At 45.1% G+C, this 12321-nt stretch overlaps 1 protein-coding gene across 1 annotated transcript in view; it reads left to right on the top strand.

The window, feature by feature from the left end:
- Positions 1-1372: 1372 nt before the first annotated feature.
- Positions 1373-12321, top strand: part of SEZ6L (seizure related 6 homolog like) — a 153872-nt gene continuing 142923 nt past the window's right edge. Inside the window, exons 1-3 of the mRNA XM_023741798.1 lie at positions 1373-1633; positions 3354-3546; positions 5949-6134. Of these exons, the coding sequence (XP_023597566.1) occupies positions 1373-1633; positions 3354-3546; positions 5949-6134 (640 nt within the window). The remainder of the gene's footprint in view (positions 1634-3353; positions 3547-5948; positions 6135-12321) is intronic.

Genomic DNA, 12321 nt, shown 5'->3' with positions numbered 1-12321 from the left:
GAGGGGTGGCTTAACCCAAGAGAGATTTGTTGTTTCAAAGTTCGAGAGGCTAGATGTCCAAAATTGAAGTGTCAGCAGGGCCACGCTCCCTCTGAAACCTGGAGGGAAGTATCCTTCCTGACGGTGTTTACTAGCAGCACTTGGCGTTCCTTGGCTTGTAGATGGATGCATCACTCCAATCCCTCTGTCCACCTTCACGTGGCCTTTTTCCCTGTGTGTCTGTATCTATGTGTCTCTTCTCCTCTTCTTGTAACGATACCAGGCAGATTGCATTAGGGCCCACCTTACTACAGTATGACCTCATGTTAACAAATTACATCTGCAAAGATGCGATTTCCAAATAAGGTCACACTCACAGGTACCAGAGGTTAGGACCTGAGCATGTTTTGGGGGGTTGAGGGCAAACACACATCAACCCATACTACCATCTTTTGAGCACTGACTATGAACACGACCGTGTATGCTTAGAATTAATATCCCCGTTTTAAAGATGAGGCATGGAGACCCTGAACGTCAAGCAAACTGCCCAAGGCCACAAGGCTAAGAAGTGGGATTGAAAACCATTTCGTCTTGGAACCAGATTTCTTTAGCAAAGTGATTTCACTTTTATCACTGCATATGCTTCCCTGGGCGTAGGTATCCCAGTCTTTCTTCTTCCATCTTCTCTTCCAGCTTCAAACAGGCTAGTCAATCACGCATGGATTTGGGACAAATAAATATGGCCAGTCATTACAGAGCATGAGCTGTATGAATCCTGGCTCTGCAACTTGCTTGCTGTGTGTGTTTGGTCCAGCTACTGCCCCTCTCTGAGCTTTAGCTAGTTGTAGTTAGGCGCGGTAGAGTTGACTCTGACTCATAGCAACCTCCATGTAACAGAGTAGAACTGCCCCAAGGGGTTTTCTTGGCTGTAATCTTTAAAGGAAGCAGATTGCCAGGTCTTTCTCTTGCAGAGCCGTTGGGTGGGTTTGAACCACCAACCTTTTGGTTAGCAGCCAAGCACAACCATCTGTGCCACCAGGGCTCCTTGAGCTTTAGTTTCCTTATCTCTAAAATGGGAATAAAATATTCATTCCTATGAGGTTGAAATGGAGCCCTGGTGGCACAGTGGTTAAGAACTACGTCTGCTAACCAAAAGGTTGGCAGTTTGAATCCACCAGCTGCTCCTTAGAAACTCTATGGGGGCAGTTCTACTCTGTCCTGTAGGGTCGCTATGAGTCGGAATGGACTTGACAGTAATGGGTTCGGTTTTGTTTTTTTGGGGTTTTTTTTTTTTTTTGTGAGGATGAAATAGGGTCATCCCTGTAGCTGGGTTAGCCCCATGCCTAGCAGCATGTAGTAAGTGATCATTCTGTGTCGTGATTGTTGTGCCATCATGTCTGGGGACAAGAGAAACAAACAACAGTGGGAGGGTGGGGACAGGGGAGGCCAGATTCCACCCCACAGCATCCGGGAGCTTACACTGAGCTGCTTCAGTGTCCTGATGAAAGTGCCTCCCCCAGCTCTCTGCAGTGTGAGCTTCTCGGACCCCGAAGGGTACATCGACTCCAACGACTACCCACCACTGCTCCTGAACAACTTCCTGGAGTGCACGTACAACGTGACCGTCTACACTGGCTACGGGGTGGAGCTCCAGGTAACTCCAGAAGGATGTCCTCGGTGTCAGCAGGCAGTCCCTGAACAGTTGTCTAAGTCAGGCTTACTGTTACCATCCTAAACTGTCTCAGTCTTGGCCTCTTTGCTTAGTGCCCACTGAAATAGCTTGGAGCACAAGGAGGGGATGTGTTGATATACTGTGAGGTATTGCACCCAGAAGGATAGTCCCCTGATACACTGCTTATCAACGTAGGTGTGCACACATGCACACACACACATAGACATATGTCCACACACACAGAGATACACACAGACGCAAACACACAGACACACGTACACACACAGGCACACACAGACACATGCACACAAAGACACACACACAGGCACACAGACATACACGCAGAAGCACACACAGACACACACTCAGGGGACCCCCACCAGATTCATTTGATTAAGTGTTTGCCTGTGAACTAAAAATGAACAAGCAGGGTGGCATAGTGCTTAGGGGCTTGGTTTCTAGAATCAAACACCCAGGTTTTATGTCGCAACTCTGCCAGTTAAAGCTGCATGACTTTGAGCAAGGGACTTTACCCCTCTGAGCCTCAGTTTCCCCATAAATAAAATAGGGATAATGTGCCTACTTTGCAGAGTTTCGGGAGGAGTAAATACAATAATGCACACAGAGCATTTGTCCAGAGCCCGGCAGAGAGAGAGAGAAAGGCACGCTAGCAATTACCCTCCCCATGATGGTCACCCTAGTGCCAGGCCTCCACCAGCCGACTGCCCTGTTTTTAGGAGTCGTTTTTAATGTGGACCAAGGAGACATGCCCGGGGAGTTGTCCCATTCACTGTCAAAGAGAGGAACGGAGAGGGGAGGAGAGGGAGAGGAGGAGAGGGGAGGGGAGGGGAGAGGAGGGAAATGGGAGAGGGGAGGAGAAGGGAGAGGAGAAGAGGGGAGGGGAGGGGAGGAGAGGAGGCTGGTACCCGTGGTGGAAGGCACTTCTCGGCCAAGGCTAGAGGTCAGATACTTTCCTTTTTCTGATGAGCCACAAAAAGCCATCGAAGGTTTTGAGCTGGGTCGGTTGTATGACCTCCTCAGAACTAGACTTGGGGAAGATTTTCTGGCTGGTACAGGAAGGACAAAGTTCAGCCCCTCAGCAGCAGCACTGGGCTTTTCTGCCCCAGAGCTCAGTGCCATGTATGGCACAGAACAAGTTGCCATTGAGTCGATTTCGACTCACAGCGACCTTATAGGATAGAGTAGAGCTGCCCCATAGGGTTTCCAAGGAGCAACTGGTGGCTTCAAACTGCCAACCTTTTGGTTAGCAGCCTAGCTCTTAGCCACTGTGCCACCAGGGCTCCAATGTGGGACATAATAGGCACTTAATAAACGCCTGTGGCATTAAAATAAACCAGAGAGGAATTGAAGTCTGTCTGGTTCTGCAGGTTCATGAACCCTGGCAATGCCTCTCTCACAGGGCCCAGCTAGGGGCCTCACAGACCACAGGCCCCATGTAACCCCTCTGCCCCACCTTGGTCTCACTCGGTCCCCCAGCCTTGGGGGAGATGAGAAGCACCCATAGGTTTCCAGGGCTCCACTGGGACAGGTCGGTCCCATTGCCTGGGGCTGGTTGGGGATGCCACACAGCAGTGCCTGGATTGGTTGAGGGTGCCACATTGGCAGCCTCAAAGCCTGGGGTGGGGGCCCTATCTCAAACACGACACCAAGTTTCTCTCTGTCTGCCCCTACCTGTCCCCAGGTGAAGAGCGTGAACCTATCAGAGGGGGAGCTACTCTCCATCCGAGGGGTGGACGGCCCCACCCTGACAGTCTTGGCCAACCAGACACTCCTGGTGGAAGGGCAGGTAATCCGCAGCCCCACCAACACGATCTCCATCTACTTCCGGACCTTCCAGGAGGACGGCCTTGGCACCTTCCAGCTGCACTACCAGGGTAGGGTCATCCAGGGCTGCTGAGATGCAGGTGTTTGCCTCAACTTCCCTCTGAAGCCAGGGATTCTCAAACTTTTTGTGCCAGGGACCCCATCTGGTCCAAAACCTATAGACCCCTTCTCAGAATAATATTTTTCAAAGCAAAGAATAAAAATATATACAATTCAAAAGGAAACCAGTTATATTTAACTACAGTTGTCAAAATGTTGTTTTTATCTTTGATACCATCATCTACCTGCTTCTTTGCTAATACATTAAATAGTAACATCTAGTGATGATTCTGCTAATTACTGTAATTTCAGAGTACTGAGGAGTGTAAAGAATCTGTCAAGATATCCATTATGACATGAAAATATCTGTGATTTCTCTGGGTGACAAAGTCATGAGTTGTACCAATATGTTACCGTTTGTTGCCTACATTCATGATTGAAGGAATCACAATTCCGTTAGAGGTTAATGAAAATAAGCAAGCCACTTTTTCCCACCAAAGCTCATGGGCCCCTAAATTTGAAGCATGGAGCCCCTGAGAGTCCAACCCACCAGGGTTCTTTTCTCCTTTATTCTTCCTCTACAATTTTTCTTCCTTTTTGTCTGTTTCTAAAGTCCTCTCTTTGGCTTTCTGCTCATCCCTCTCTTCTCTTCTTTCCTTTCTCCTCACTTCTTTTTACCTTCTCTTTTCTCTTATTCTTTATTTCTTCCTTTCCTCCCTTCCCTCTCTTCCTCCCACCATCCACTGTCCCTCCTTCTGAATACTTACCATCTTATTCTCTTTTTCCTTCCTTCCTTCTCCCCTCTCCTACGTCATCCCATTTCCCCACCTCTTGAGACATTCCCATGATCTCAGGTCTTCCTCCCCTTAGCCAGGGGCTCCCCTGGGTCTTTGCCTGCTGGCAAAATATCTGAATGGAAAGCGGCATCATTAGCCACGCATCTGAATATGGGGGACCACCCATCCACACCAAATTGACCAGTTATCTGGGAAAAAACTCATTTTTTATATTTCCTTCTGAAGCAGGTGGGTAACTGCATATAAGAGTGCCCATTTCATCACAACCTCTTTAATATTTGTCATCTTGATTAATTACAAAAGTGAAAAAATAGCATATTGAGCCACGAGCTTAAATTTATTCCTGCCCATTAGAACTGGTATTCAACGTTGCAGAAGCTTCTGGGTGGTGCAAATGGTTAAGGCACTCGGCTGCTCACCAAAAGGTTGGAGGTTCGAGTCCACCCAGAGGTACCTCAGAAGAAAGGTCTGGTGATCTACTTCTGAAAAATTAGCCATTGGAAACTCTGTGGAGCACAGTTCTACTGTGACACACATGGGATCGACATGAGTCAGAATCAGCTCCATGGCAGCTGTTGTTTTTGCTTTTACGTTGCAGGAGAGTTCAGACCATAACCTAGAGGTGGAGCTAGAATGGATTGAACAGCCTCTTATGAAAATTGAAGAGCTCAACATGGCCACGTATACTCTTCCACCCTCCTCGTATAATGGGGCTAACTATGTCCCAAGCATTGTTCTAAAGAGGCTCTTTCTCTGAATTATCTCATTTAATCCTTACCACGTTACCAGTAGGAACTAGGAAATGAGGAAAGTGGAGTTTGGGGCCACTTTTCACCAAGCCACTTTTCAAGGTCACAGAATTTCTAAGTGGGAAAGGAAGGACATAAACTGATATTGGTCTCCCTCCAAAGTCCAAGCCCTTAACTTGTCCTGGCCAGTTGTTTTCAGGCCTTCACGTCCTTTGGCATTTCCTGAAGAGTTGGTTATTCTAATTCTGATCAAAGTTGCATTTGTAGCAAACAGTTAAGATGTACATGCAGCTGGGTCTACCTGGGCAATGCTGCCTGCCCCCAATGCTTGTGGACAAGACCAGTCTATGTCCATTTGGAGACGGCCTCAAACAAGGTATGAAAACCCAAACCAAGCCCGTTGCTATCGAGTCCATGCCGACTCATGGTGATCCCGTGTGTTACACAGCAGAACTGCTCCACAGGGTTTTCTCGGCTATACTCTTTACAGAAGCAGATCACCAGGCCTCTCTTCCCAGACACCACTGAGTGGGTTTGAACCGCCAATCTTTGGGTTAGTAGTCAAGTGCAAACCATTTGTTGCCACCCAGGGACCTTTAAACAAAATATGGAGATCTCATTTTTCACACCCAAATTGGACGTCCCTGGTTAGGCAGAGCGAGAACTTTTCAGCCTAGAGAAAGTGCTAACTGGGCGCTTTCAGCACCATCTGATCAATGAGTCACGAAAATACCTTCCTCTGGCCTTCCAGAGTCCCTAGGGGCCTCGTCTTTTCTCCTTAGCACAAGCGGGCTCCTGGGATGTGGGTCACGTTCTTTACCTCCCCCACTGAGAGATGACTGCGTCTGCCTTTGCATTTCTTCCCAGCCTTCATGCTGAGCTGCAACTTTCCCCGTCGGCCCGACTTTGGGGATGTCACTGTGATGGACCTGCACTCGGGTGGGGTGGCCCACTTCCACTGCCACCTGGGCTATGAGCTCCAGGGCACCAAGACACTGACGTGCATCAACGCTTCCAAGCCCCACTGGAGCAGCCCGGAGCCCATCTGCTCAGGTACACTCGAGTCGCAGCCTGGCCCAGGGAGATGGGCAAATAAGAGGGGGTAGATATCACCACTGACGCAGCCGGGGGGAAGAGACTCCTCCCAGCACACATGACTGCTGCCATTTTAATTTTTTACTTTTCTTTTTATTGCAATAAAATGCACATAACATAAAATTTGCCATTAGTGACATCGAGTACAATCACAATGTTGTGCAATCATCACCACTGTCTAGTTCTAGAACATTCTCATCACCCCAAAGGGAGGCCCCATACCCATTAAGCAGTCATGTCCCATTTCTCCCATACCCCTAGCCCCTGCCAGCCATTACTCTGCTTTCTGTCTCTATAGATTTGCCTGTCCTGGATATTTCATATACATGAAATCATATAATATGTGGCTTTTGTGTCTGGCTTCTTTCACTCAGCAAAATGTTTTCAGGGTTCTTCCATGTTATGGAATGTGTCAGACCTTCATTCTTTTTATTGCTGAATAATATTCATTGTATGGATAGACAACCTTTTATTTATCCATTCATCAGCTGATGGATATTTGGGGTTGTTTTCACCTTTTGGCTATTGTGAATAGTGCTGCTATGAATATTTGTGTGCAAGTTTTTATTTTAACATCTGTTTTCCAATTATTTTTGGTATTTACCTAGGAATGGAATTGATGAGTCATATGGTAACTCAAGGTTTAACTTATTGAGGACGTGTCAAACTGTTTTCCATAGTGGCTGCACCATTTTACATTCCCTCCAGCAATATATGAGGGTACTGATGTCTCCACATCCTCCACAACACTTGTTTTCTTTTTTTTTTTTAAATTACAGCCATCCTAATGGGTGTGAAGTGACATCTCTTTGGGGTTTTGATTTGCATAGTACTAATGATGTTAAGCATCTTTTCACGTACCTGTTTGCCATTTGTATATCTTCTTTGAAGAAATGTCTATTCAAAACCTTTGCCCATTTTTCAGTTGGGTTATTCGTCTTCTTGTCGTTGAGTTGTGAGTGCTCTTTATATATTCTGGATACTAGACCCTTATCAGATATACCATCTGCAAATATTTTCTCCCAGTCTGTGTTTTGTCTTTTCACATTCTTGATAGTGTTCTTTGAGGTGCAAAAGTTTTTAATTTCGATGAAGTCTGATTTTTTTAATCTGTTTTTTTTTTTATTTTGTTGCTTGTGCTTTTGGTGTGACTGCTGCCATTTTTTAGCTCAATAAATATGTGCTGAGCACCATACTAGGGAATACACTTAATCCTCTCAGCAATCCTACATAGAGGGGACCATTTATTCCCATTTTACAGAGGAGGAAACTGAGGTTCATGGAGGTGAAGTCACTTGCCAAAGGTCACCAGATAGGAATTGTTGAAGGCAGCCTGCTAACCTAGTCTGACTCCCTCTAGAAAGTAGAACTGAGCTCCTACTATGTGCCAAGTCATGAGCCAGGTACAAGGAGAACACTGGGAATAATATGAAACATAATTCCTGCCCTCCAGGAGTTCATAATCAAGTGGAATCCAAAATACAAATGAGAGTTGATGATCAAGTCAGATTGAATTGTTGAAGTATTTTTCCCCCAAGGCCCTTCAGAGTTTTCTTTTTTCGTACCATGTGGGAAAAAACCATAGGACAGTTGGTCTCTGTGCCGCTATCATGTTAATTTTTATCTGTGTGTGAAATCAGAGAGAAATTAAGCCCCAATTTGTGCTAAGAAAGATGGATGGGGAGTCATGGCCGGCAAATTGAAGCCAAACAGAGCCATCAGTCGGCTTAATAAGGCAAGGAAAGGAGCAGAGAAGCAGCGAATGAGCAGCCGGTTGGGGAGGACAGATGGCAGGCGCCCCCAACCGGGCACAAAGTCGTTTGTCTCCTCAGCTCCTGAGCCATAGAACAATAACACTGGCTATGTTTAGGGCATCTAGTCATGCCAAGTACTGTGCAGAGCGCTCTACAGGCACCATTTCATTAATTTCTCACCGCAGTCCTGTAAGGAAGGTGGAATTATTAACACTATTTTACAGTGAGTAAACTTGGGGCTATACATAGGGTAAAGTAGAAGGTCAGTGAAAACAAGGGAAACTCTCGATGAGGCGGATTGACACAATAGCCACAATGATGGACTCAAACATACCAGCAATAATGAAGATGGCACAGGAATGGAATTTGTGCTCTATCCATGGTCCTGAACTAAGTACAGCACTTTTTGGCAACGTTTAGTTCTGTTACACATAAGGTCGCCATGAGACACAGCTGACTCAATGACAACTAACAACAACAAAACTTGAGGTTCAGAGAACTTATGTGACTTGTCCTAAAAGATAAGTGGCGCCAGTAAGGTTTGACCCTAGGTCTGGCTCACTTGAGACGACTATCTCAACTGTAAGACAGAAGGGCAGACTGGAGAGAGAAAGGTAGCTGGTGCTCTGTCATGGTCCTGAACTTCTCGGCAATGTGTTTGCTGTCTGCCATAGCAGAGGAGTTCAGAACAGTGAGGAGGGCTGCCCACCCTTCTCTCCTACTGTCTTAGTTACCGAGTGCTGCTATAACAGAAATACCACAAGTGAATGGGGATAGCTTTAACAAACAGAAATTTATTATCTCAGACTTTAGGAGGCTAGAAACCTGAATTCAGGGTGCCAGCTCCAGGGGAAGGCTTTTTTCTCTCTGTCAGCTCCGGGGGAACGTCTTTGTCATCCATCTTCCCTTGGTCTAGGAGATTCTCAGCACAAGGACACGTGGTCCAAAGGATGATCTCTGCTCCTGGCTCTTGTTTCTTGGTAGTAGGAGCTCCCTCTCTTCTCTGCTTGCTTCTCTCTTACATATCCCAAAAGGACTGACTCAAGGTACAACCTAATCCTGTAGATCGTGTCCTGCCTCATTAACATAAATGCCTCTAATCATGCCTCATTGACATCATAGAGATTAAGATTTACAACACATAGGATAACCACATCAGATCACAAATTGGTAGACAATCACACAAACGTGGAAATCGTGTCCTAGCCAAGTGAGTACACATTTTTTGGGGGGGACACAATTCAATCCATAACACCTACTGCAAGCTCCGTTCAGTTATGCAGTCATTCAACAAATGTTTAATGAGTACCCAGTATGTGCCAAGCTTTACCCTAACTCTAAACCTGTTGCCATCAAGTTGATTCTGACTCATAGTGACCCTACAGAATAGAGTAGAACGCTTCATAGGGTATCCAAGGAGCGGCTGGTGGATTTGAACTGCCGACCTTTTGGTTAGCAGCCATAATTCGCCATAGCTCTTAACCACTGTGCCACCAGGGGTCCACCCTAACTCTAGAGGTGCAAAAACTGGGGAAAGTAATTTTTTCATTCACGAACATTTATAAAGCATCTACTAGGTTCCTTGTGGAGCCCCTGGGTGGTGCAAATGGTTAATGTGCTTAGCTGGTAACCAAAAGATTGGAGGTTTGAGTCCACCCAGAAGTGCCTTGGAAGAAAGGCCTGGTGATCTACTTCTGAAAAATCAGCCATTGAAAATCCTATGGAACACAGTTCTACTCTGACACCCATGGGGTGGCCATGAGCCAGAGTCAATTCAACAGCAACTGGTACTGGTTTATGTCCCATGCATTTTTTTTGATCAGAGGAACATTGTCATGGATGGGACATAGTCAGGTGGAATAGTGGCTGCAGTAATAGGCTCTGGAGTAAGGCAGTCTGAGCCTGAGGCCCAGCTCTGGCATTTATAGCTGTGTGTCTTTGAGCAAGTAGCTTAACACCTCTGAACTTCTTTTCTTCCTCACAAAATAATGATTGTTGCTTGTTTAACAAGTATTTACTGAGCACATGCTACATACCAAGAACTCTTCTAGGTGCTGATGGTACAAAAAATAAATAGTCCCAACTCTTGTGGAGCTTACATTTTATATAGGGAGAAATACATACAAAGCATATAAACGAAGACATATGTTCTACTTCTAATTGTTGATAAGTGCTATGAAGAAACATTGACCAGAGAAAGAGAAGAGTAATGAGAAGTAACATTTGAGCAGAGACCTATAGGAGAGGAGAGATGGCGCCAGGAGGTAACTCCATATTGCACACAGAGTAGAGTTCAAGTTCTTTAGCCCTCTGTGATAGGGTTCCAAACAGCCTCTTCAACTCTTGCTTCATCCCCCCTCTAAACAAAAAACCAAAAACCAAACCTGTTGCCATTGAGTCACTTCTGACTCATAGTGATCCTATAGGACAGAGTAGAACTTCCCCATAGGGTTTCCAAGGAGCGGCTGGTGGATTCAAACTGACGACCTTTTGGTTAGCAGCCAAGCTCTTAACCAGTATGCCACCAGGGCCCCTCATCTCCCTCTATTACCTTGGAAATGAATAAAGAGCAATAGGACCTTGGGAAAGACGAATTTTCAGTCTTCTTTGATCCCCCTAAGAGAGATGGCTCTCAGGATTTGGAATTCTTGTCTTGGTATTAAGCTTTGCCTAATTGTGACCCTTGGTGCATTTCACAACCCTTCCTCTCAGGCTGACTACTCAGCTCTCTGAGAAGTGCCTGCTGCCCACAGCTCACCTTGGGTTTGGAAGATTTAGAATAGCTCTCCCAAACAGTACATTGAAAAAAAAATTCTAAGAACCAAATATCTCTGAAGAATAAGAATATGCCCTCACATTTGTATAACTCTTCCCAGTTCACAAATCACTTTTTATTTCATTACTAGATTTTTATGATAAAAGTAATACATGGTTCTTGTAAAAAAATTTCGAGAAATTTAAAGTGTAAAAGATAGGAGAAGATCACTTTTATATTCATGGTCTCAATTGATCCTTGCAAATAGCTTGTAATAGATATGGCAGATCTTTTTCTAGCTTGCTTTTTTTCACTTAAAAATAGTATTTTCTTATATTCTGGGTTTTAATCAGTATATGGGTGGAACACAATTTATTTCACCAAACGTCTGTGAGTGGACATTTGTGTCGTTTCTCATTTTTCATTCTTAGAAAAATGTTGCAATGAACATCCGAATTCATAAATCTTTGCGTAACTGTCTAAATCTCTTCCCAGAATAAATGCCCAGACCCATAATTACTGGGTGTTATGGATTGAATTATGTTCCCAAAACTATGTAAACCCTTGTGGTTATAATCCCATTTGGGAATGGGTTGTCTTTGTTACGTTAATGAGGCAGGATTAGTGTAAGGTATATCTTGAGTCAATCTCTTTTGAGATATAAAAGATTTAACAAGCGAACAGAGCAGAGATGGGGGAAGAGAGATGCCAAACCACGTGAAGATGGCCCAGGAGCAGAAGCTCAAAGAGACAAGGACCTTCCTTCAGAGCAGACAGAGAGAGAAAGTCTTCCCCTAGAGCTGGCGCCCTGAGTTTGGACTTCTAGCCTCCTCAGCTGTGAGAAAATAAATTTCTGTTGGTGAAAGCCACCCATTTGTGGTATTTCTGTTATAGCAGCACTAGATAACTAAAACACTGGGTCAAACATATTTTCTAGACTTTTCACCAATTTGCCCTTCTGAAAGATCATAGCAATTTTCATTCTAACCATACGTGAATGAGAGTGACCATATCCCCTCACCTCTGCCTTCTCTGAATTTTATTGTTGCTTTTTATCTTGACCAATTAGGAAGATGAAAATGGAGTGTCATTTAGATTTGTATTTCTTTTGTTACTAGTGAGGCTGTATTTTTTAGTGCTTTTTTATGTAAATTTCTTCTTCTGTGAACTGCCTATTTATGTCCTTCTTCATTATCAGTTTATAATTAAGAACCAGGACCCAGCCAGCACCATGGAAGGGTCCTTAAACCCCAGTCATACCCTACCATGAAACACACATGTTGATGGGTCTTATCATGGAGGGAGACCTCCCGTCAAACAGGATGACATGAACCCCTCCCCAGTAGGAGAAGCTCTTCTATCATCTCCGTCTCCTCGCCTACTTCTCAGGAGTCTCACCCTAGATAAGGGCAGGGGTAGTGGTGGTTCAGTGGTAGAATTGTCACCTTCCATGATGGACACCTGGGTTCAATTCCCAGCCAAAACACTTCATGCACAGCCACCACCCATCTGTCAGTGGAGGCTTGTGTGTTTCTATGATGCTGAACAGGTTTCAGCAGAGCTTCCAGACTAAGACAGAACTAGGAAGAAAGGCCTGGTGATCTACTTCCAAAATTCAGCCAACGAAAACCCTATG

The sequence above is a fragment of the Trichechus manatus genome, unplaced genomic scaffold (genome assembly GCF_000243295.1).
Source record: "Trichechus manatus latirostris isolate Lorelei unplaced genomic scaffold, TriManLat1.0 scaffold00190, whole genome shotgun sequence".
Taxonomy (NCBI): Eukaryota; Metazoa; Chordata; class Mammalia; order Sirenia; family Trichechidae; genus Trichechus; species Trichechus manatus.
This window is presented reverse-complemented; position numbering and strand designations above follow the sequence as displayed.